Consider the following 26,620-nt stretch of genomic DNA (forward strand, 5'->3'; position numbering starts at 1 on the left):
GAAGACAGAGAGGAGGAGGTGCACACTATGTACTGTCTAAAAGGGAAGAAAGTGGGACCTTATGAAGTAATGGTAGAATTAAACAGTCAGTACATATGGAAGTAGATTTAGGGGCTTCAGCTACTGCAATCAATGAATATACATATTAGCAGTACCAAGCATGACTGAGCTCAGTAGTGAATGCAAACCTATGTCGGGGAACCCATCCATGTGGTCAGTTCTGTGCTTGTTGCTGTGAAATATAAAAGCCAAAAGAAAAAGTTCCCAGTTCCAGTGATCTGGGAACCAAGGCTGAATCTGTTAGGCAGAGATTGGAGGAAGTCAGTCTCTGGCTGCCAATGAAAGGTGTGACCCTATGAGAGAGAGGAGACCCTGGTTATTTAAAACAGAGGTTTTCAACTTGTTTCTGAGCCACCCCCCCTATAAAAACTCCACAGCACACCTGTGCTACAATAACTGGCTTTCTGTATATACAAGCCAGAGCCAGTGTTAGGGAGTAGCAAGTAGGGCAATTGCCCAGAGCCCCATGCCACAGGGGCCCTCCTAAAGCTACATTGCTCAGGCTTCAGCTTCAACTCAGGGGGTGGGGCTTAGGGCCTCGGACTTCAGCCTCATGCCGTGGGGCTTTGGCTGGGGCTTTCCGCCCTGGGCCCAAGCAAGTGTAATGATGGTCCTGCTTGCTGCCCCGCCAGGCCCCTGACTGAGAACCACCGATTTAAAATACCACATCCAGGCTGCAAACTAAGGAGGTGAGTGTACTTAAGTGGTCATCAAGGGGTTAACTGGTTACTCAGAGTATTATGGGTTAGAGCCATGCTCCACTTCTCCCTTACTTCCTGTTTGATTACTCTGTGTCCCCCCCGCCCCCTGTTTATGTAGCTAAAGAAAGCCGCAGGTTCTCAGCCTGCAGTACTCTAAGTAAAGTGTTTTTCTTGTGCACTGAGCAATCTCTTTACAAAAGTCAGCTTTGCTGCTGCCGCTCCTGAGAAACACCCTTTTGCAGTGTGGCTGTGAGCTCTTTTCAGAACAGTGCAGGTGCGTGATGCAACTACCTATCCAGAAATCAGTGAAGCTGACAAGCCCCAAAGGCCTGTCAAGTCCAGATTGGGAACAAACTGGAAAACAGAGAGGGAAGAATAAATATTTGGCAAATCTGTCTTGTTCTTGATAACCTTAGAGGGCTACTTAAATTCATATTAGGTGCAACATTTTCAGATAGAAATGTGATTTTTTTCAGTTGTTGAGTCCGTTTAACTACAGTGCCTGCACAGTAGCCTGCAGCATTTTATTGTGTGAGAAAGCTTAACCCCGTGTTACTTGGATAATGAAAAGCAGTGGTGATGTGGATTTTTATTTCTTGCTGCTGCTGTCCTAAGAGCTTATATGTCATGATTCAAACAACTGGGGACAGATTTGCAGCATTATTTTGTTAATAGGAATGCAGCCCCTGCGGCAACAGAGTAGAGTCATCACATGGATTGACTTTTGTAGGTAGGCACAAAGCCACCTTTCCCCATTCAAAACAAGGAAATGCTGTTTATACAGAATGGGGGGTGTTTTCCAGGCCAAACAGGATGGTTCTGCCTATGCTGCCTGGCCCCCAGTGTCAGGTTTAGATGGGATGGATTCTGTGCGCAGGGAGGGTTAGCACAGAACACAGTCCAGCAGGGCAGGCGGAGGTAGCATTGTGCCACCCAGATTTTATGCTGCTGAACGGATGTGTGTCCCCCCCACTCTAATTTACAGCAGCCTCCTGCGGGCTGCCACGGGGCTGCCACAGAACGAGAGCATTGCCAACCCCAAGTGTTCAGGAATCATGAAATCAGCCCACTTGAAAGATAGATTGGCTTAAAAAGCACTTTAATGGCCCCTGTACACTACCACCATACGTTGGCCAGAGAGGAGAATGGGCCCCTCAGCCATACTTTCCACAGCAGCAGACATAAGGGGCTAAGTCCTCAACTGCCCTAATGATGGCTTATCCCACCCCCAAACATCTCTTGTGTAGAGGGAACTGAGCTGCTGTGGTTCCTTCCTGCAGCCAATGCATGGGGGGCTGGGAACAGTACTATAGCAATCCCAGCTGCCAGAACAGCCCCTTGGAGTCACAGGCAGCCCTTAGGCTGCTCTAAGTTGCTCTGTGGAGACTGTTCTGGAGCAGACTGGCCCATGGTCAGTGGAGCACTGCAGTCCATGGCTACCTTTGCATATGCCTGAGTTGACCGGACTGCTACGTGGGGTAACTAGAGATATGGCCAACTCAGCAGCAACATTGTGTTGCAGCTGCAGAAGAAAAACAGACTTGCTCACAGAAGTGTGGCTTAGCTCACTGGACCTGTTGTTAAACTAGGAGAGGACGCCTCATTTGACAAGGTTTAATCCAATCGTGTGGCAGCTGTGGCTATTCAGTATATCAAGTCCTATTTTCTCAGTTCAGTGCCTATAGGAAGCACAGGGTGTGTGTGTGTGTGTTTGGGGGAGGGGGTTACATTAGACCTGAGGAGGTAGAAAGGTAAGAGCTGTTATTCTCAGCCTATACTAATGTGCAAAAATCAAGTTCTGTTTTCACCAAAGTGATAAAAGTAGTAGCATTTTTCAATTCACCTCATACAGGAGCAATTTATAAAAGTTTATTACATAACTGCACTCAAAAACAAAATGTTAAAACTTTAGAGCCTACAAGTCCACTCAGTCCTACTTCTTGTTCAGCCAGTCACTAAGAGAAACAAGTTTGTTTACATTTATGGGAGATAATGCTGCCTGCTTCTTCTATTTGTCACCTGAAAGTGAGAACAGGTGTTCATATGACACTTTTGTAGCTGGCATTGCAAGATATTTACGTGCCAGATGCGCTAAAGATTCACATGCCTCTTTATGCTTTGGCCATAGTTCCAGAGGACATGCTTCTATGGTGATGATGTTTGTTAAAAAAATAATGCCTTAATTAAATTTGACTGAACTCCTTGGGTAGAATTGTATGTCTCCTGCTGTTTTACCCTCATTCTACATATATTTCATGTTATAGCAGTCTTGGATAATGACCCAGCACTTGTTCATTTTAAGAACACTTTCACTGCAAATTTGACAAACTGCAAAGAAGACACCAATATGAAATTCTACAGATAGCTACAGCACTCGACCCAAGATTTAAGAATCTGAAGTGCCATCCAAAATCTGAGGGGGACGAGGTGTGGAGCATGCTTTCAGAAGTCTTAAAAGAGAAACACTCCGATGCGGAAACTACAGAACCCAAACCACCAAAAAAGAAAATCAACTTTCTGCAGGGGGCATCTGATTCAGATGATGAAAATAAACATGCATCGGTCCACACTGGTTTGGATCGTTATCTAGCAGAATCTGTCATCAGCATGGACGCATGTCCTCTGGAATGGTGGTTGAAGCATCAAGGGACAATCTTTAGCACATCTCTCATGTAAATATCTTGCAGCACTGGCTACAATAGTGCCATGCAAATGCCTGTTCTCACTTTCAGGTGATATTATAAACAAGAAGCAGGCAGCATTATCTTCTGCAAATGTAAACAAACCTGTTTGTTTGAGCAATTGGGTGAACAAGAAATAGGACTGGTTGGACTTGAAAGCTCTAAAGTTTGATGTTGTAGAAAATGTAGAAAACATCCAAAAATATTTAAAATAAATGGTATTCTATTGTTTAATCATGCAATTTTTTTTAATCGCTTGACAGCCCTACTTTCAATAAAAAGATAGAAAAGCAGTTAATGGAAATCTATTATTCAGACATTTGAATTCAGCACTGAAAATGAATCAAGAGTGTCTCAAATGGATATTTTGGAATACAGAATTGTTAGATTAAGCAGATCTAAATGAATATTTCATTTATAATAGTTACATTTATTGGTAGTCAAGATTTTCAGAAATCAGCATTGATGCAACATCAGAGATTTCTAATAGATGGAATGAAGAACTACATAATTATTCCGGGGAAGACTGAGTTTGATGTATAGGTGGGATAAATTTGTATCAAATACTACAGAGGTTACTTAATTACATTTTCATGCCAAGCAGTATGGGATACAATTCCACTTGGCAGTGTATATTAAATGTGATATATATAAAAGTGGACATGGACACTCTTTGCATACAGTTTGAAAATGTAGAAAAATTGTAACTTTTTCAAATGGAACATGCAATTTGTTGGATGTTTGGCTCATTTAATCTCTATGTTTTAATGTAACTTCTAAAAGAAAAGTGTCTCTTTTGTTTACTGTCTTTTGACAGGGTTATTTGATTTCACCCAAACATGAATATAGCTCAGTAATGTCTTCTGTAAAGGTCTGTTTTTACCCACTGATATTACAGGATTCCAGTACACAAAGGGATAATGATTTATGTCTCAGAGGTAGAGGTGGTTAAGATGGTGGCAGTGCTTAAATTCTGGTGTAGACCCACAATCACCTAGCAGGGCTGGATAGGTTAGGTGCCCATCTCCTCAGGGACCACATGGCTGTGTTTATATTTTCCCTCCAGCAAACTAAGGGCCCATGAAGGCTAATGGGAGTTTTGCTGTTGATGTCAGTGTGGGCAGGAGTATGCCCCACCCAAGACTGGCCCTGGGATCTCTGATTGACCAGTCAGCACTGCTAATGCACTGCAAGGGTGTTCTCCAGTTCATTCTGGATTTTGTCCAGGAAGTTCTCAGTGTGATGCCTTGCGGAGGGTTAGGATTTTCCGAGGGGCACAGCACTGGCATGATTCCCGAGCTGAGCTAGACCAACACTAAGCACTGTTGAAAGTCTCACCCTAAGTGAATTGTTCCTGCCACCATTTTTTCCTCCCATTTGCCTCATTAGAGAGCCTCATTTTCCCCCATCTAAATCTCTGCTGCTAGTGTTGCCAGATGCTGTTCCTCCTTGCTGGCCCGAGCTGTTGCTACCAGAGTCTGCCTCTCCCCTTGAGCTTTTCCATACTGAGAGAAGAAATCAGGGAAACCAGATATGTTAGAGGAATGAAGCAGGACCCTGATCCTCCTGAAATTCCCAGCAGTAAAAAGACTTTCTTGCCCACAACAGCACTCCTTAGAGGCCACAGAGAGCCAGGGAACTGGCGGGTCTTCAAGAGGAAAATGCAACCCTCAGTAAGAGTTTTCTACAGGTTAACATTTAAACTCGCTTACACATAACTTTTCTCCTGTGAAGACAACCTGTAAAAAACAATTTTTTATTTTTATTTTTTTAAAAAGACACTCATGAAACAGTCAAATGGATCAAAACATTTGGAAACAGCTGCCAGATTCTGGGTGCATGAAACCAAATAATTATAGCATCAATCACAATCTTATCTATAAAGTAATTTTCTTTATTTAAGTTAAAGTTTTCAAGGATGGTTTCCATCTATAAAATGAACAAAGGACAAGCTCTGTACAGCAGTTTTTTTTAAACCAACTGAAAAGAATTTCCAAACTGTATTTTGAAAATTTGCAAAACAAGCTCACATGTACCATAAATTTTTGCTTTGAAGACTATAAGAAAAGATCTTTCAGAGAAGACTCCATCACAATTTGATTCAGGGGTTCTTAGGAATTTTACCTTTCTAAGGGGCTCATAATAATCCTGATACTTTAAGAATAATTAAATCACAGTAAATAACTTTGGCACACAGTCATGTAAACATATCTAACAAAAGGACACAACCTCTTTTCTGTTCTGCGCCCATGACACATACAGTGATGCTGTCTATTGTACAGCTCCTATATTAAGACGCATCTGCATAGCTTCCATAGGGGTTTAAAGATATATTTCTATTTCGCAATATGTAGGATGACATCTAAAGACTTGGTTTGCAATCAAGAAGGGGGAAGGGGCGGAATTTATAAAAATTAAGACTTTTTACTAGTAATCCTGCTTAGAGACAGAAATCAGAACAGTCAACCATATCTAGACTCGCTCCTGATGTCAGTTAGCAGTAGCTTGTCCATTTGCTAAGCTCCAAGTCATACAGGGAAATGCAGGGCAGTATGAATTTAGTGCACCTTTTAAATTCTCTTCTCTCAGAACAATTAGACCATAATGAATGTGCTGCTGAGATCAGTCTTCAAGAATTCAAACATTTATTCTCAAGAGTAGCAGCAAACCCCACCATGACTGAATCACATCCCTCTGCAAACTCAGCTAGTTTAGGCCTAATATACACCTAAAAGTTAGGTTGACCTAGCTACATTGCTTGTGAGTGTGAAAACCCGACACCACAGAGACCGAGTTAAGCTGACATAAGCTCCAGTATAGACACTGCTAGGTCAATGGATCAATTTTTCTGTGGACCAAGCTAACCCCCTCTAAAGCAGATTTGCTACAGTGACAGAAAACCCCCTTACATTGCTATAGCAAGTGTCTGGCTTCTGTTGTGCCTGTAGCATAGATATACCCTCAAAGGGTGTGGATGGGGAGAAACTGAAGGCCAAAAACAAGTTGTTTATCCATTGCAAGCCACCTTGAAACAGGCAAATGCCCAGAGTTTTTACTGGAGGAGATAAAAGGATTGAAGGGTGGGGGGAAGAAGAGAGAGATCCCTCCTCTTCATGTATTTGTAGGAGAGTTGGACGGGAGAAGCGCTGATTCAATCTCTTCCCTAAGTGTTCCTGGTATACCCAAAAGACACCTGTGTAGATCCACAAATGCATGTTATGCAGCTCCAACTCATACATTATACACATTTATGGGCCTCTTATTTCAATGTCCGTCACTGCAAAGTAAAAACCATTTTTCCTGGAGAGATTCCACTTACTGTACTAAATGCAGCCAGAAAGGAAAGTGCAGCTCATGAAATACTCTGCTCCCCGAGACTCAGAAAAAGGAAAAGACCACTGTTATAGTACGGTTTAGTAACAATATTTCTAAATCTTTCTTTCGAATCAGCCCTTAGGCTGTTTGAGATCCATTATCTTACCAAACTAGATTTTACATCGCTCATCTCCAAGTTATCAATGCAGTGTTTATTGTTGCCAGCACTGATTCTTTCCTTTTTTTTATTTTAAAAACAAATGCTTCAGTGAGCTTTTAACAAATCATATAGTCTAGGCAAACATAAGTGAGTAGGTCAATACTGGGGTCAAGTTAACTTCGACAGCATTGCTTTAATACAAAAATGATGTCAATTGGGCTGAAGCTGTAAATTGTATTTATTCTAAGGTTAAAAACACCACTTGGCATCTCCAGGCCGTACTCTGGGTACCAGGATCAGTTTCAAAAATTCTGTTTGGAGGAATTAAAAAAAAAAGAGGATCCCCTATAGCAGGTTTATAGATTAAACAAGGGCAACTCTGAGATATCATGTAGCTGCTGATCCTTGCAGATTAAAACTTATGATCATAATGTGCTATCTGTACACAGTGATGCTACTATTCTGTCTTATCCTGACTCATTAAGACAAAGAAATTAAGCTGATCAGAGTCCTGCTAAAAAACCAAACTGTGCTGAACCCCAATGGCTGCACCTGTGAAACAGCTGCACTGCTTATATAATTTTAATAAAAGAAAAAAAGTATTTTAAAGACCAAGTACTAAAGAAATGTTCAACATAAATATCAAGTATAAGTTTACAGATACCCAGGGCACACGTAGTGAATTCCCAGTCAGAAGAGACAATCCAAGCAATGATGTGTGCAGATCCATCAGTTTGTTCTGCTGTTTCTCTTCCTCCTCTTGAGTTCCATAATCTCTGCAGATAGTCAAGTGCTAAGAAATAGGTCCAGTTTGCAAAGCAAAAGCATCCAGTGTTAGCATCGACATGACACGCCTTCACACAGTTTTGTTCTCTCAACAGTCCAATCCACTTTCCGGTTTAAGTATGTTAATCACTTGGTTGATAATTACAAGATGAGGAAAATTGATAAACAGTTGGGAATAATGATAAAATACATATATTATATATATGTATAATATATATATTTAGAGTCCATCATAGAAAAGTTCATATTCAAATATACCAATTACACATGGAAAAAAACCCTTCAAAATGACACTTCAGCTTCTGGAAACCACAAATGATGATTTCTATGTAAATGGAGATTTCAATTTCTCCTAACAGTTTATTTTCCCCAGTCTTCCTCCCCCCGCCCTACTCCCCTCCCTCCTTCTGTGTGTTAAGATCCATTTTCTACTGTACATCAATTGTTTCTAGGGATGTTAATCATCTGCTGTGCAAGTACTAAACTGAAGTCAGATAGGAACTGAGAAGTCTTTACACCAGAAGGGAACTTTGCTGCACTACATTCAGTGAGATAATTGCAGTGTTCCACATCCCCTTGGTTCCCTTGTGTTCGGCTTTGTTCTCTCCTACTTTCAGACGAAGATGGAATACTGAGGTATATAAGTTCCATGGAAAGTTTAAGAAATATATCAATCAAAACTTTGCCCAATGTCTAGGAAACAAGATGGCGTTGTGTGTAAGCCCTTCTATTGCTGTAGATTAAGTGTGAATTTCCACTGTTGTGACAGAGAAGGATTGCAGACCTCAACGGTAAGACCGCCATTTTTGGCATTTCGGCTGTCTAGACACAGATTACTGCCAACATGCCTCAGTTTAGAGTTGCTCTCAATTTGCTCCCATTTCTGGAAAAAAAAATAAAATAAAGTAATGAGCTATCCAAGTGTGCATAAAAATGTGTTTCATGTTCTGCCTTCCTAGTTCTCCATCAAATCCCTCCCCGGCCTCTGTTTGTGGTAATTCTGAGACAACAGTTTAGATACTGTCCTTTAAGACTTACCAAACTATCACAAGCCATGCTAACACAACCATTAATCCAGCTAATACTTTGCACTAGAAATGGAGGTTACACCAAGTCATTTTGTCCAGCTCTCTCCTCAAATACATACAATCCCAATGCAGTGCCAGGTTAGAGGCCTGCAAAGCCTGCAGCTGTGGTCCCCTCAACCTGCGGGACATAGAAATGTCAGCACTAACTTCAGCTCCCCGCCACCCCCCTTCCCCCTCCAATGTTTTAAAATTGTAAATCACAAGAACTGATCCCCAAGGCAGTCTTTCAGAGGTTGTGCAACCATGGCCCTAGAGCCCACCTAATTAATTTGTGGCTGTTAAAAGCAGCATTGTCCAGAGCAATGCTGAGGACTGTTGTCTGATTGACCATGTATGGGACTAAGAACAAGGGACTCCTGTATTCTATTTCTAGCTGACAGTTTCCCACTGTGACTTTTTTCAAGAACTCTCTTCCTTGGTTTCGCTGTTAAAATAAGGATAATACTTGTCCTGCTTTTAAGGGTGGAGTTTGTGACAATAATGTTGGTAAATACTGTAACTAGAATGCCCACAAACCCTCTGACAGATGGGGACCTAGCAGCTCACAGCCTATTCAAAGAAGTGACCTTTGCCAAATTTTTGTAAATATTGGCAACTGCATAGAGACTCTGGCATAAGCAGAAGTGGTCTCCTTTCCTGGATGAGAAGACTGAGGGGGTTGGGCTGACAGAGGGAAGGGAGATACCTGAAGTTCTGACCCAAACATATTTTGTAAAATGAATCCATTAAGTTTGGTTGTATCTCAGTTAAAATTCTCACTAAATCAGGGGCGGGCAAACTTTTTGGCTCGAGGGCCACATCAGGGTTGCGCAATTGTATGGAGGTCTAGGTAGGGAAGGCTGTGCTTCCCCAAACAGCCTGGCCCCTGCCCCCTATCTGCCCCCTCCCACTTCCTGCCCCCTAACTGCCCCCCTCAGAACCTCCAACCCATCCAACCCCCCTTCCTCCTTGTACTCTGACTGCCCTCTCCCGAGACCCCTGCCCACCATCCAACCTTCTGCTTCCTGTCCCCTGACTACCCAGACCCCATCCAGAGCCCCGCCCCAACAGCCCCCACCCCTTATCCAACCACCCTCTGTTCCTCATCCCCTGACCACCTCCTCCCAGGACCCTCTGCCCCTAACTATCCCCCCCGGATCCCATCCCCTTATCCAAACCCCCTGCTCCCTGTCCCCTGACCTGTCCTCCCACCCCATCCACATCCCCACCCCCTGACAGGCCCCCTAGGACTCTCACTCCCAACACTTCCTGTTTCGCATCCCCTGACTGCTCTCCCCCTCTTCCCTGACTGCCCTTCAGGATTCCCCGCTCCCTTACCCAACTCCCCTGCTCCCTGCCCCCATACCAGCAGCAGAGCTCACAGCCGCAACGCCTGGCCAGAGCTAGCTGCGCTTCCCACACTGCCCAGAGGGCGCGACGGGGCAGAGGGACAGCGGGGGAGGGGCTGGGGACTAGGCTCCCTGGCTGGGAGCTCAGGGGCCAGACAGGACAGTCCTGCAGGCTGTATGTGGCCTGCAGGCCTTAGTTTGCCCACATCTGCACTACATAGTATCTCACAGAAAGCAAACTCCCAGTCACAAAGTATTTGCAGAATAGTTGCTCGCTGAGCACAAAAGCACAGAGGCTTAGAGGCAAAAAAACCCCATGGCTTTGCAGAGCAGACTTCTCTATGACTATATGAAAGGGATTTGCTGCTGAGATGACTCTGCAAATGTGATTTTACTTGTGCACGGCAACTGAAGACAAAATAACTGTGCTGCTTAATAATGCAATTTGTTTAGGGAGCCTGGTGCTCTCACAAAGTGCAGTCCTATGTCTGTCTTCATTTTTTGCCTTCTCCCTAGTTCCAGAAAGGCTTTTCCTTCTAATATTTTCCTTTTAAATGATATGTAAAACATGTACATCAGTAGCAGCAGACATGTCAGGTCTTGGTTGCTGAGGTCTGAAGGGGAGAGGGAATCGAGCTCTATTCTCTTCAGAGAGAGAGACTGTCACATGTTCAGGCTTCGCTGAAATATGGGCTTCAAAAATATATTATGGATCTGTCTCTGGAAGTAGGTTTGATAGCACAGACCCATGCAGTACACACCACCACTGCTGGGCTGACCTACTGATAAGGCAAGTTTGAGGAGGACAGCTTTGTATATTGAGATTACATGGACACGACCTCAAAATGCACATCCCATCCCTTACTGATCTCTGTTCCTTGCATTTCTTATTATATTTCCATTCGACTGTTTACTATTATACTAGCATCTAAGCTGTAATATATGTTGGTAATTATTTGTTAGTCTTCCTTTACATTCTATTACGTTACCATATGATAGTTTCACTTAGGAACACAAGAAAAATATCCACTTGCAATGTAAATAAAAAAACTCTAGATTACACAAGTGATGTGAGCACTTAACATTCTTCTTGTTGAAATAAGAGAGAGACAGACAGACAAACAGGCATCAGTGAAAATCTAAACCAAATATTCTAGAGACTCGACTGCTGTAAAAAACGTTATACTGAAAACTTTGTTACCTCATATGGACAGATTTAGTGCATTTCTCATGGGTTTTAGATGGGGAGAGGAAGAAGGTCATCTGAGCACAAAGGTCCAAAAGACTTCCAAGGTATTTGTGAGATGTTCTCACTAGAATTATTTGATGGAGGACTTGGAGGGAAAAGGTTTATGGTGCAAGTGTTACTGCAGCTTTCCACCTATATTCCATAATGCACTTTAAGAAATTACATACTCATATACCTTAGTAAAAAGACATCAATAGAAGATAGACCCCAACGCAGCCCTCAGTTATACCTATGCAACCTCAAAGCTTCATAGGGGTTTTAAGGGTGTAAATGAGGGCTCAACTTGGCCCTAAATTTGGACCTGCTGGCCTCCTAGGTTACTATCTTCAGAAGGGAGGGGCTACACACTATTTTCTCCATCTAGAGGCCATGGTCTCTGAAACACAGTCTGCCATTACATATCCCTGCATGTATCTTTATCTTTCCTCAATTAAAGACTCAAGACTGTTTCCTTTTTACCTAGTTTGCCAGCATTTAGATTCTTATGGGCACATTGCCTTGATTATTAAAAAAAAAAAAAAATGTATGTTTGCGTTAACACCACCAAGATACCTTCTGAGAGGGGTCACTTAGTAGGCTACTGAGAGATTTTGACAGCCCTTTTCTAAATATCTGACCTCCACATAATTTAGTAGGAAAAATTTAGTCTCCTTATACTAGTTCCACTAATACTGTCTCTTTTCCACTAGACTCCTTTCTGAGTTTCACATCCATCTCAAATCAAGTTATCAATGCCTCTTTGCGGCCACACAAATGGGTGAAGTGCTCAACACACAAGCATGGCCTCATTTTATTTCTACTGCAGTTCCCAACTGTCCTGCTGGCAGTGAGAGTCATCTGCATCCTGATTTATACACATGTGGGGCAGAGAGCAAACTATTGGTTTGTACAGGCCAAGAACCACAGCAGGTTAAGTATGCATATGTGCGCGCACACAGAGATTTTTGATTTTCCAGTAGAACTGCTTGCACAGTGAGTTATACACATTATGTACTCACTTGTCTACCATCACTTTCTCTGCAGCCCTGGAGTTTTATTAGTGAACTAGGTGCTCGGTCCACAACAGTAAGGCACAAATCCATATGTTTCACTGACTTGTCCTTAGTTAAGGCCCATTCCTGGAACACAAGGAAATAAAATGAAATATATATTTGTGAACATAGAAACATGCAAAAACATATGCAAACATGCTCAGTTGGCCTATGTTAGACTCCTGTAAAAAGGCTCAGAAGGGACTTTCTGTAACCAAGAGCCCCACTTTGGATTTAAAGCATCAAGTGTTTGAACAGTGCTTTTTCCACACACAGTTTTAAAAGCAGTGTAAACTAATATTCCAAACTGACAACCTTCTGTTATGACTGGTCAGATTCAGAGCCCATTTTAGCTGGAACCATATTGACACATGGTCCTCTAGGACCCCAATGTAGCTGAGGACTAATTTACTGTGAAACTGCATCTTGCACCTCCGTCTCCCTCCAAAGCATGAGCCTCATCTTCCGAGAGTCATCTATGCAACTATTTTTAGAATGCTAGCGTGGGCCCCACCAACGCAAAACTGCCCACCTGGGCTCAAAACACTGCATACACTGGGGGTCGGCAGCCTTCAGAAGTGCTGTGCCGAGTCTTCATTTATTCACTCTAATTTAAGGTTCCGCATGCCAGTAACACATTTTAACATTCTTAGAAAGTAAGTCTATAATATATAACTACACTATTGTTGTATGTAAAGTAACAGGTAGGGACTAGCCTGCCCTAGCTGAGCAGCACGCCGACAGGACTTTTAACGGCCCAGGTGGCGGTGCAGTTCTGGGTTGCAACTCACGATTTGAAAACCACTGGTCTATACGTCTCTTTAAAGTTTGAGCTAAACGGCTTAATGGATAAATTACCTTATGTTAATCCAGGCAGTTAATTTCCAGTGGTGTTTAGGAAAGAGGTTACTTCAAAAGCCTGTTGTTCACCCAGGACTGTAGGCTTTTGGAGTAACCTCTTTCCTAAACACCACTGGAAATTAACTGCCTGGATTAACCTAAGGTAATTTATCCATTAAGCCATTTAGCTCAAACTTTAGAGACATATAGACACATGGACAAAAAGGGTTATGTAGCTTGCAGGCTAATCTACCCGATTCAACCTTTAGAGACAGGTTAGAAAAGTATGTAAATGATAATTAGGGCCATTCCATGTTAGATGGACTAGAACTTTGAAATACAAACCTGTATTGTTAGAGAATGACATTAAGGTAATTTATCCACTAAGCCATTTATCTTAAACTGTATAAAAACTCTTGGGACCTGATCCTGTCATCTCAGATCTGCTTGATGCTTTATGTGGGGAAGCCTGAGTCGTAAGACTGAGATCTCCAGTTCCACCTGGATCACCCTGGATATGAACATTGGACTATAGACTATGGACTACTTCTGAAAACTCTTTGCAATTACAAAGCTCACCATCTCTACTGTGAAACTGATCTCAGAACTGTACTCATGTCAGTATGTATACTGATCTTTTAACCAATACTCACTCACTCTCTTTTCTTTAATAAATTTTAGTTTAGTTAATAAGAATTGGCTGTAAGCATGTATTTGGGTAAGATCTGAAATATTCATTAAGTTGGGAGGTAACGTGTCCAACCCTTTGGGATTGGTACAACTTTCTTATATGATGAATAAGATTTTCAGTAATCCTCATCATATTTGACTTGGATGTGTGGGAGGAAGTCCAAGGGTGGATTGCTATAAGGGAACTGTGTTGTTGGCTTCTGGGTAACCAGTGAGGTATAGAAGCTATTTTGTGCTGGTTTGGTAAATTTAAGTATTGGAATATCCACCAGCTTCGAGGATTATCTGCCCCATTCTTTGCAGTTTGCCCTAACTGAGTAACCTCAGTGTAGCCCCTCTGGGACCCTTGTCACAGCTCCTGATCGCTCCTCATTCTCTCATTTCCCTCTTCCTCCCAGGCTAATTCCCTCTACCATTGAAAGCCACCTCTTCACCTTCAATTTGCTTCTCAATCAGGCCTTTTAAGAATAAAGTCTGCTCTTGGTGCCTGAGGAGGATTCTGAGCTATGAGACCTAGTTGCACAGGACTGAATTTATTAGCCATAACATTAACAAATATCTTGCAAGCAACACACATGACTGGAAGAGATTAGCTAATTAGATCATCGAATTTTTCATTTGATTTATCTTCTGATTTAACTGCACTTTTGGCATGCACTCTCTCTTGCAACTCCACTGGATTAAGAATGACTCAGTCAATTTCCTCATGAGAATACACACAAAAATAATCAGAATTTATCCAATTACAAACTATTACCAACATAAAGATTTAGTAAACAGCTGCTAGCAATTCATCAGCTAAGGACATTGAAATTACTCATCATAGGTGTAAAGGAAATCGTATGACTGCACAAGAACATTGTTAACTCCCCACGATCCCTTTGTGAACTACAAACCTACCTAAAATTCAGACTGTAAACTTTCAGTTTAGAACAAACAAAATACTCAAAGTATTTTTAAAATGTGTAGTTTCAGGTAACTGAAACATGACTTTTTGCTGGGTATTTCCCTCCAATCCTTATATGATTAACTGCCATTGTTTAAGAGCAAAGTAAAAATAATGGTTATCTGTTAGGACTTTGATTTAATATTATGTAATGGAACCAGTATTTTAAAACTCATGTGGACTTCTAAACATTAAAATCATCGAAATGTATACCCTCTGTGAGAGCCACATTTGATGGTTAATGGAAATAAGCAGTACCAGCTAGCTGGTAAAGCTTGTCACTTCTGTGAAGCACATTATTTTTAGAGAGCCTGATATTTTTTTTTTTTTTATTTTCACTAATTTTCTGACTCTAGTTATGTTTCAGAAGGGCTCCAATGAGCTCTGACTGAGGCTATGTCTACACAGTGCCTCAGCATGTACTATGTAGATGTGAACTGCAGAGCCCACCAAAGTGCTGCAATCTAACTTCCCCGAGTACATGCTGCTGGCAAATTAAAAGGTACCTAAGCCTACGTTACCATAGTCCACTTTCTAACAGGACTATGCTAACAAAAGCTAGGTACTTTTTAATTCACACATGCAGTGTCCACAGAGGTAGAAGCTCCAGAGAAACTATGGTGGCATAACATCACAACTGGAGAGAAACAAGAATATTCCTCGTCAATAGTTGCATCTTAAGGCTCTGAATGTATTCCCTTTGGAAAGCTAAAGCAAAACAATTTTGTAGGCTTGCACTGCCTGACAGCCTTGGCATTCTATATTAATGGTTTCAAACAGAGGGTTGTGACCCAGTATTGGGTCACAGAATGTAAGGTAGTGGGTCGCGACGACTCTGGTCAGCACTGCTGACCAGGCTGTTAAAAGTCCCACCGGCAGTGCTGCCTGGCCCCTTCCTGCACCTCAAATCCTTCATCCCCAGCCCCACTCCAGAGCCTGCACCCTCCCAAACCACAGCCCCCTCCTGCACCCCAAATCTCTCATCTCCAGCTTCACTGGGTTGCAGGCATCAACAATTTTCTTCAACTGGGTCACCAGAAAAAAGTTTGAAAACACTGTTCTAGATGCTTTACAGTTAAGTATTCAAATCAGTCCAATGAGTGACTCAGTAAAATCTTTCCCCTATTGTCTGCATATAAAACTTTCCTTTGCATAGCTGTTACTTAAATAATACAAGCCTTATTAAAACTGAAAAAAGTCTTCTATCATTCCTTGAAGATTACCAGACACTGACAGACAGGGGGCCAGTTAGAAACGAGAAGGCAAAACAAGTGGAGTATTCTTCCAGACTCCAATTCCACATTGTCAGAATGAGGCGATTCTCACAGTAGTTTGTGCAGATATTCAAAATATAATCCTGCAGCTCTTCTGAGCTCCACTGGGCTTGGTTTCCCTTGGTTGAGCTCAGATGCCCCAGTGGGCTTCCTTGAGTGTAGCTCATTCTTGATAGGCAGAAATATATGGAGGGATTTCTTTCAAACTCTACCCATTCGTGGTGCCAAACTGAGCTGTCACTCTGAGTAGATTCTGCTGTGATGTATAAAGCAGTTCACACCTTGGTTCGTATTTTTGAGGTTTTCTTCACAACCATAAGAGCTAAAGACTTCTTAAAAATGAAGAGAGATTCTGAGCACAAGATAGCAGCTTGGAAGAGGTGCAATTAATCCATACCACCACATACCTGACCAATCCAACCCTGGTTACAGACAAAAATCATGGCAGTACTTTTGATTAAAAATTTAACTCCCCAAAGTCAATACATTTGAAGTTAGGATACCAACACCAACCTCAGCTCCGCCCCTTGCATCTCCATCGGTTTGGGGCCAAGCACCCCACTTAAATCCATCCACCCTTTTGCATCTATTTTTACAACATTAACACCTCCTCTATACCATATCCTTACCAAAACTCTACATACTTGTCTGCAAGCTATCAAACCATAAAGTCTCCATCTTCCTGTATGTTGCCCTCCCAAATAGAGTACAGCACTCACCATCCTATATTGGAAGCAACTCCCCCATTCTATCAAGATAATTATCCAATTCAGATAAGACATTTTATTCTATTGGGTGGGTTAACAGATTACAAACCAGAATCTACCCTCCAGATTTAGGTGAGAATCCTCCTATACCCTAATACAGCATGTATGTACAGATAGGCTCCTGATTCCCCATACACTTGCCCAATGTGGACTGGATCAGATAAAACACTAACGTGAAAGCGGCACTCGGAGGCAAGAAAGTTGCATGTTTGATACTCTTTCCCTTTATAAAAAGTTAATTCTGTTATCTCCCCTTTAAAAATGTCACCCCTCATCTCTGCTCATGGGCAGCCGCTAGCTTACATTTAACCAAAGAGGCAGACTTTTGTATTTCTCCACTTGCTCTATTATTAAGTTAAAGCTTTGGTATGCCAACATAACAAGGAGTAAGTATTATTTTTCTAGAAACTTCTCTTTAAAACGAAGTTAAATCTTAAAGCTTTTTTGTTGTCAGTGAAAATCCCTGCTAAAAAGTCCACCCTCTCAGACACCACAAGGGGCCACGAGAAAAGCTTTCAGGTGAGTCTTGAGCAAGATTAGTTAATACTTCAAAAGACTATGTTCAGAATTATCAGCATTGCCTCAGTATTTCCAGTGAGTGGTAAAAAGAAAATTAAAACTTCGCAGAGTTCTGTCTACTCGCAAAGGAACCTGTGTTTACTCAATCAAGCCTTAGTCACAGCTGAATAAAATTATCGTTAAGCTACTCAAAATCACGCACAAAAGCATCTAAAACAAGCTGAAATCCAATTTTGCCTATTACAGTCTTTTTCAAACAAATTGGAGAAAGGAATGGACTGGATACTATACCAGTAGTTTCAAATGCACTGGGTTGAAAGAGGATTTTTCAAGTGCGTTGCTTAAATGCAGAAAAAAGAATTAGCTTGAAACTAGCTCTCCGAAGCTACATATCATAGCAGATCACCTCTCCTAGATCTGTGCTCCTGTCTGCAAGCAAGGCAGGAGCACCAGGCTCAACACTGTAAAGCCACTGGTCTCAGGGGGATTCTTGCACCACCCCTTCACACAGCTTTGCCAATTCCTTTCAATGTTGTAGGTGAAGTCAATCCCACATATATAAAAACTGTTCAGAGCAGGTATTTATAATAAAAATATAAAACTTTGTATTCTGTGTTGTAAATGAAATCAATATATTTGAGAATGTGGAAAACTTTCAAAAATATTTATATAAATAGCATTCTATTATTAACAGCATGATTAATTGTGATTATTTTTTTTAATCGCTTGACAGCCCTAATATTTACCCTTTCCTCTCAAGACCAGCTTGGGGCTCTCCACTTAAAGGATGAGTATTTTCACACAGATGACAGAAAATATATCAGTTTGTGTGTGGGCAACAGTCACTCTCAGCTATGCTCTTTCTGCTGTGCCAATGTTATTTATCAAGTACACAACAATGGTTGCCACGTCTCTCAAACAAAGATATTTTCATACGTAAATGACTGGCTTTTTGAAGGTAGTGTCAAGGCTCATTCTGTATAGGGCAAGTTTGCCATAGCGGTCAGCCTCTGCCCTGTACCCACCTGGGAGATTCCCAAGACAGTTTTCAAAACATTCACTGAACAAAATACCAGATGCAAGGTCTAAACAAGAGTCAAGATTTAGTCTATTAATTTAACAGAAACTCTTTCTGGAGTACTGGAACCTGAGCAATCCCATCCCCTTCAAGCTGAGATGAAATCAGGAAAAAGCTGGCTCAGGATCAGGGAAGTACAAAGGAGGCTTAAAGTTTTTTTCAACTCTCCTCCTGAGTTGTACTGTGTGTTCTTTGGCTGTAGCTACACAATGTCATCAAATATAATGGCATTTGGAAAAATTTCTCTCTTGTCTCTGGAGAAGAGACTGAAACTGAAGATGCCTCTAAAGCTGATGGTATGGTAGGACTGCATTCAGATTCATACAATGCTTTTTCTGGAATTGTTCATATTTTTTAGTTTTGTGATCCGAGCCAGATTTTCATTTCGATTCCCCCCTCCCCCCAATTTAATTTAAAGGTATGTGATTAATAGTTTAATGTGGTAGAAAACTGACTGATTAGAAAATTAACTATTACCTGTTAGTTATTTATTAACAATGTTAATGTCAATTTAATTGTATTTGGAGTTCTATGTGAAAACTATGTGTGTACAAAACCAGCACAGGAAACTAGAGGAAAAGCATATGCAAGTAGTTTGTTAATGGTGCCTGTAAGATACCACTGTATAATTAGATCCTTTGCAGTAATTAATGTTTCCATTCAGTTCTTGTTTACTGCTTTGACACACTTGCAATTAGTCTTTAAAAGAAAGATTGGAAAGGATTTACTGAAACAACATCTTTTCTGTAAATGAGTTGGATGTGACTTTTGGTGCCTATGCTTTCTGAAAGAACATGTCTGAGATTTAAGAAAGATTTTTTCACACTCAGCAACCCCGCAGTGGGAAAGGGAACAGCACCATATAAAAATTTTTGTGTTTTTCCCCCTTGTCTTCAGGATGTTTACGGAATATGGCAATATAAACTCTCAATCCAAACTATTTTTTTTGTAGACATGCAAACATGTCTTCATAAGGATGCAACTTTTGGTGAGGATGGGATAGGGCTATAGAATAAGAGTGAAAATTTAAAATATTGAGATGTGGAGCGGATTATCTGATCCTCATTTTCCATCTCTGGCCTCTATGATTCTAAAACTCAAAATAAGAAGTTATTTGAGGGACAAGTGATTCAGCCAACCTTGTTGATTCAACCTTCCCAACACTAGTACACATTGCCTGCCTGCCTCAAATTCTGTTTTTTTCAAAAAAAGACTATGGGTTTTTAAAAAATAATTTAATAGCATACAGACCTGGTTTCCCCCAGCATTATGACATTCATAAACTCCAACAACACCATCTGCAAAATGGCCCAAAGTGTCGAGGCAATTGGTACCCTGCTGCAAAGCCCCAAAAGCTATATCTTGATGATCAGGCACCCTAAAAATAAAACAAGAAACATCTGTTTTAATTCAATTGCTCTCTTGCTTTAACTTTGACTCCCTTCCTTTACTTAACAACTTTCTAGATGAGAGGCAATTAGCAAGAGGTAATGATTTTATTTTGGTACACAAGCTATATTCCACTCCCCACAACATTCTGAAGAAGTTACAAGTAATTATTTGGTCAAGAGACCCTGCTGTCTTAACTAAGCCGTCAAAGGTTTTTTGTGGATTTGTAGGCTAAAAGGTTGAAGATGAGTAAAATATACTGGAGAACTACAATGAACATGAGCATTAGAGAGTCACACCACAAGTGTGGCTGGCAGCAATGTGTGTAGTTAAGGTTGTGTAACACTTTCCATTGTGTAACTCTTTCCATTATAAATCCCTCTTTTGTGTAGCTCAAGACTCTGTCAAACTTTAACCAGTGAGGCAGAAATTTGGCATGCTGCAGTTCTGCCTCAGGCTGATTTTTTTTCTTTATATTTCAGTAAACAAAAAAACCCCAAAAACAACAGTTCTACCATTTCTGAAAATGAAGTTTGACAAAACAGCATATTTTCCACAATGTTCACAAATCCAACTGTTCCTTTGAGAAACTAATGCCTCCATGCTTTGGAGCAGGGACTTGAGATTTGTCAGTCTCTGTGACATTAAGCAGCTGCCTTTTGTGGTCCCCATGAAAAATTCACTGAGATTTGGTGACTTTATAGACCATAGAAAATCAGGGTTTATTAATTATTTGTACTACCATGGTGCCTAGGAGACCCAATCCTGGACCAAGACTCTATTGTGCTAGGCATGGGCGGCGAGTATAATAGACCAGATACTTTATTATGGCCCATGCAGGTTCCAGGGTGGTACCTTTTGCTCAACTTCCTGGGTTCATCAGTCATCTCTCTGGACTCCAGGGAGATGACCGATGGACCCAGGAAGCAGAGTAGCAAATACTGCCTCCTCAGTGGCCCCAGAATCTTCATGGGGCATACCAAATGCGTCTCTGGACAAGAGCGAGGCTTTTCTCTGCAGTGGCTTAGGGTCTGGAGGGGGTGGCGTGGTTGCAGCTGGCCCTGGGCAGGTTGGGGGCCGGGGGGAAGAACACGACATTGGGGCACCTCTGGGGGGGCTCTCGCAACTCTCCAGCCGAGGGCTTATGACCCTGGTCACGGGGGCAGGGGTGGGGGTTTTGGGGCTCTGGCAGGGCATGGGGCGGCAGGCAGAAAGGGCAGAGCCAGGGGCTAGCCTCCCCTAAGGGGGAGCTCCATCTGCCACCCATGGTGCAAGTGTAACCCACACACCTCGTGGGTATGGTGTTCTGTCCCCTCTGGTGGCTCTGACACCACTTAGAGAGCTAAGGCTATAGAGCAGACTCATTAAACTACCGTCTGGCTCTGAGCTCATGCAGTAGAGGCTCATGCACTAAGCTCCAGAGGCCCCGGGTTCAATCCTGCACACTGATGACCGGGGTCTGTTGGTGTTACACTAGGTGCTGTACAAATAGAGACCAAGGACAGTCCCTGCCGCAAGAATATTACGCATTCAGTACAGGATTTTTAGGGACTGGCAGCAAAGATTCCCAAAGATTCCATCTGCACTGAGCATGCTCAAAAAAAAAAAAAAAAAAAAAAAAAAGAAGAAGAAGAGCTGAGCAGGACTTTTACTTCAATTGTTTCCCAGGGCTTCTGAGCACCAGGCACCAGAACCAGGAGCACAGAACATTTCTCCTGTGTTCACACTTCTGGCACCCAGTCACCACAGAAGGGGAGATGAAGACAGCTTGACTCAAATGCAGAGGAATAAACATGGAAATGGACAAGGACATGAGGGAACTGGGACAGATGGCAGGATAATAGATAGAGTGGGGAGGGGGCCTTGGGTTATCCTGCTTTTTCTACTTCTTCCGCCTCCCACATCCTGCTCCTACTGCCTCTGCCTTCTACCAGTTTCTCCAGGCACTCAGATCAACCCTGTGTCCTCCAGTCCTCTTCTTTAGATGAGGGATAGGCTCCTGCCTCCCTTCACACCCACCCCACTACTCCATTCTGAACACTGAATAAGGCAGATGTCCTGGCGAAAATATATTGTGTGATCACTTAAATACTATCATAATGTACACAATGTAAGAGGGTTCAATTAAAGTTGCACAGGCAAACTTAACTCTGGAATTCCTTAATTTTTGTGCACTTGATTTTGCAGTGTTAACATTTTTAATGTAAATTTGTGAATATATATGTAGTAATGTTACAGAATGTACCAAAACTGGAACCCTGAATCCAAATCCTTGTCACAGCTAGAGGATGAACTGCACCTCGGTCCCCTTAGTCCATCTTTAGTGCAAACAGTCCAGTCACTTTGGGATTGGGTCTCTGACTTGCAATCCCCAGTTGTTCCCAACCACGTTAACACCAGAAGCCCAAACTCATTTTTGGCACCTATAAGAGTTTCCCTTCAGGAATCCATGACAACATAAGTTTGCAGTGACACAGAAATTGCATCTTCAAAACAAAGCATTATTTATTCATTCTTCAAAAGTACAAAGCACACAGATCAAACGATAAAACAGAAGACCTACATACACAGGTATTGCTTATAAAAACTGGCAAGGAAAGTTTAAGAGATAAGACCCTTTTGCCCTGCTGATTCTATCTCTGGCAGGGAGAAGCAGACTACATTCCTTTGTGTGTTTGCCAGACTGTCCACTTTCCGTTGACACACCCTGCACAGTCTCTCCTAGCTCACCCAAGCTCCCTCCCTTTTCTGAAGTCTTTGAGGTTTAGGATCCCGCAAGATCCCAGGCTCTAGCCCAGGGAAGAGTAAACCCTTCCAGTTTGGATGAAGCCAGACAATTTCTTCCCTGTTGATGGTCCAGCCATTGTTAACTCCTTTGAAGCTGTTTACCCCAGGGCTCTTATTTTTGTCACTGTTCCATTCCTGGTGGGTTACCCCAGCAACTTCCTTTGAGTTAACTATGTATTCAGGCAGGATCATCTTACCCAGATGAACTGAGATGCATATGATTTATTTAAAAAACAAATAGTGATTTCCCAGTTCTCACCACTTGTAGTCAGATTTTTAAAAAAAAAAAAAAAATTTTTTTTTTTCCCCCCCCAAAAGGCCAGAAGACCACCTGCAAAACACAGGACAAAAAATCTCATGTAGTAATTCCTGCACCAGAACCCACCCCTATGGTTTTGATACCAGGTTGGATTCAAAACTGCAGTGATTGGAAAATTTTATTCTAGTTTGGATGAAACTGAAATCTTGACATTTTGGCCCCAAAGCCTTGCAAAGACAGGCTGAGAGTTTATGGCACAACTGAACAAGTAGCTTAGCGTAAAATCTAACCTGGATCTGAACACTCCATTGAGCTCTCCCACTTTTAAGGAAGGTTCATTTTAAAAAAAGAGCCATTCATTAGAAAAGAATGAGGGTCTGGACACTGACTTTACAAATGAGGTTTAAGCCATAATTAACTGCTAATATCCAAAATAAATTAAGCTAATATTTTAAAAGTTTGACCTGGTGAAGAATTACAGGTTAATAATGTGTTATTTACTGATGCCTGGGGAATAGTATTTATTGTAAGTTACTTACAAGCCTTCATTGAGAACCCTTCCACTAAAATATAGCATTGCCATCTTGTGGTAAAATTCAAGATGGTGACAGAACAAAGCTACAAAATGCCAAATTTATTAGCTGCTTGAGGACTTGCAGGAAGGTATGAGTAATCTTAAAATTTCTAGTTAAGTTTCAAATGAAATTCACGCAAATCCTAAAACAGGAGACCCTAAAGCACATCCGCCGGTAGGTATAGGTGTGGGGAGTTGCAGGGAGAGGAACATCTGTTCAAATGAGACATCAGAGATCATTTTTGCCCAACTCTAAGGGAAAGTAAATATCCCATGGCACTTTTTGAATAGAAAAAAGGGTAACTGGACTCCTTACCATTATTATCCCTCTTTATAAGACAGACTCTAATGTTTATGGGTCTGTGAAAGTTTTTACTGAGGGTATATTAGCTGCTACTTTTGCCTAAAAAAAATAATCACTGTACTACCAGTATTTATCTCGTATTCTAACTTAGTGTTTTGGAACTCCTACAGCAAGAAATGTGCTACTGTATAAAAGCCACATACTAGTCTACAGTTATTAAATAAGATTAGCTATATGACAGATACTAACTCACAGACCCTTAGGTTTGACAGATAGGGCTAGTAGTAGGATACTGAGCATGGTGGTTTTATTCATTTAAAATTTTTGTTTGGTAAATAAATACAGCTCTGAAGATTTTTCTATCCTACAGAAAAGATGAATGGAAATCCACCGGATAGGCTGTATTCTCATGCCTGGGCTCTGATCAATGTCTCCAAAGTACCTTAAATGTTTTCATCTGAAGACCTCAGTAAACCTATAACATAACTCTACATGGAAGGATTGCTCACTAAACTGGCAGTAAAAGTTTTGCACTGCACCTAGTTTAAGGCTGCTCACATTGCTAAGCATGCCACATAGGTGAAGCTAACAGCTTGAAGGAGAGTGGAGAAGGATGAAGAATGATGCATTTCCAGCAAGCAGCTAGGCCAGGAGTACAGCAGTTTTGAAGGAGAAAGTCAGCCCTCTTGGCAGTGACTGAATCACATGATGCAATTGCAATATGGATATGGGGCAAGAGAAAAGGGGATGGGCGAGTGAAGAAAGTGACAGCAGAATAAAGTAGTAAGCAAAAACTGCAAGAGACATGTTTTAACTAGCTAATATCCTAGATGCCTGTGCAGGAGAGATGTAGTAAAGTTTCTGGCCAAGCCAGGTAAAGAAAGAACCTACGTTGCCAGAAAACAGAAAGGCTGTTTGAGACTCACCTTAACTCAGGATAGACGTTTTCAAGATACCATTTGAAAGGTTTGCAGCTAAGTCTCTTTCTCAGTTCCAATCGGCTTTGAATACTAGAGAGAAACAAAAAACCAGCAAGTTCTGGCAGTTGCATTTGATGAATTTTAAATCATGTTTAATAAGCGAGACATTTATCAGTAGAAATATATTTCAAAGAAATAAACATCCCTTTGCCCTCATGAACTACAAATGGCAAACAGAATAAGTGAATAGGAAGATGCAACAGATCGGACTTACTTGCCATAAGGTACATTTCTGGCTGAAGGCACTGCTGCATAATAGAAATTTTTGTACTCATCCATCCACACTTCTGCTGCCCTACGTGTATTTCTAGGAACAATCAAATTGAGATGCAGGTTATGTTTTCCCCGTCACAATCATGACACTTATTTTTGTTTGTTATGGTTATGTTTATTTTTTCCCCACCCTCTAATACACATACCACAGAGGTGATATGACTGAAGCACACATATTTGGAATGGACTTTGTGCCTTCCTTATACTTCGGCCTGATCCACACTTAAAATTTAGGTCAACATAGGTATAATGCTCACGAGTGTGAAAAATCCACACCCAGTGACTCAGCTATGCCATTATAGTCCCCACAGTGTAGAGATGGCCAAAGGCAGGGGTCCTCAACGCTGTGCCCCCAGGCGCCATGATGCTTACTGTGGCATCTATGTGTGCCCGCCTACTGGCCGCTGGAAAAGCAGCCGCTGAGAAGCGGCAACGTCAAGAAGCGCTACCACTGAAATGCCTCTGATTTTCGGCAGCATTTCGGTGGCAACACCACTTGATGACACTACTTCTCAGTGGCATTTCGGTGGCTGCTTGTCCGGTGGCCACGCTCCTCGGTGGCTAGTCATCAGGCGCCCGCCATGCTGAAAAGGTTGGGGACCACTGGCCTCAGGGCTTGTCAACACATGAAAATTAACCCATAATAAGATAGGTAATCCACTTTAAATTCACACCCTATTCCTGATTAATTCCATGTGTGGACATATTTATTTTGCAATAAAAAAAGTTCATACCTGGAGTTAATCAGGAATAGCAGACAAGTCCTAATAGCTGGTCCAGGCTTCCAATCAGAAGAGGTACAAAGTTTAGTTCAAGACTTTCATTTTCTACAATGCTCTTTTGGAAAGCAACTTTGTTAATTTATTAGGCCATGTCTTGTAAAGAAACGACATTTACTGAGTGGTTTTTGAATCAGCAACTTGGAAGAATCTAAAATCTCAACAGCTGCCAATATTTGACAGTTTGCCTTTTATCTTACAAGCAGTTTTCACTAAAGCCAGAGAAAATTGACACCATCTTTTGGAATGTATATTTCTCAACCTTCTCTTTGTCCCCCACTACACACCAACTTGAACCCTACCTAGATGGATAAATAATTGTAAGTGGTGAAACATTTAGATTTCTGAACCAACAGGTTTTGTTACAGCTGAGATGACAAAGAATAAGCTGAACGTTAGACATTTGTAACACTACTTAAAATTCTGTATTAAAGATATGAAAATGTTGTCCAAACTCTTCAGAGATTGCTGTGTATTTTTATATATTTATATAAACAATGTCTTTAAACTGGAGCTGCAATGTGACTAAAACTTTGTCACTCTCCAGGATATTCCCCTTGCCATTCTGTCAAAAAGTTCTCTTCTGCTGGAGTACAGTCACAAAAAGCAACTCTAAGCTTTTATCAATTCAACACTAAACAGATAATCTTGCACAGAAACATATTACCTGTTAGAAGTTGTCTGCAAAAATCCTGGTGTGTTACATATGCGTACACAGAAGCAGCATCCATGAAGCAAATATTACAGAACCAAATTATAAAT

The 26,620-nt window shown here is 41.5% G+C and overlaps 1 protein-coding gene and 1 long non-coding RNA gene across 3 annotated transcripts in view; one reads left to right on the top strand and one right to left on the bottom strand.

Annotated features, from left to right (window-relative positions):
• Window positions 1–26,620, top strand: part of LOC142046593 (uncharacterized) — a 782,351-nt gene that overhangs the window by 342,396 nt on the left and 413,335 nt on the right. The gene's annotated exons all lie outside the window — the stretch shown is intronic.
• GALNT2 (polypeptide N-acetylgalactosaminyltransferase 2) overlaps window positions 5,185–26,620 on the bottom strand; it is a 166,117-nt gene continuing 144,681 nt past the window's right edge. For both annotated transcript variants that reach the window (XM_075064141.1, XM_032806386.2), the window contains exons 12-16: window positions 25,021–25,113; window positions 24,753–24,836; window positions 19,765–19,891; window positions 12,367–12,486; window positions 5,185–8,586 (exon numbers count right to left, since the gene is read on the bottom strand). In XM_075064141.1, coding sequence (XP_074920242.1) covers window positions 8,431–8,586; window positions 12,367–12,486; window positions 19,765–19,891; window positions 24,753–24,836; window positions 25,021–25,113 — 580 coding nt within the window. In that variant the 3' untranslated portion in view covers window positions 5,185–8,430. The remainder of the gene's footprint in view (window positions 8,587–12,366; window positions 12,487–19,764; window positions 19,892–24,752; window positions 24,837–25,020; window positions 25,114–26,620) is intronic.

The sequence above is a fragment of the Chelonoidis abingdonii genome, chromosome 3 (assembly GCF_003597395.2).
Source record: "Chelonoidis abingdonii isolate Lonesome George chromosome 3, CheloAbing_2.0, whole genome shotgun sequence".
Taxonomy (NCBI): Eukaryota; Metazoa; Chordata; order Testudines; family Testudinidae; genus Chelonoidis; species Chelonoidis abingdonii.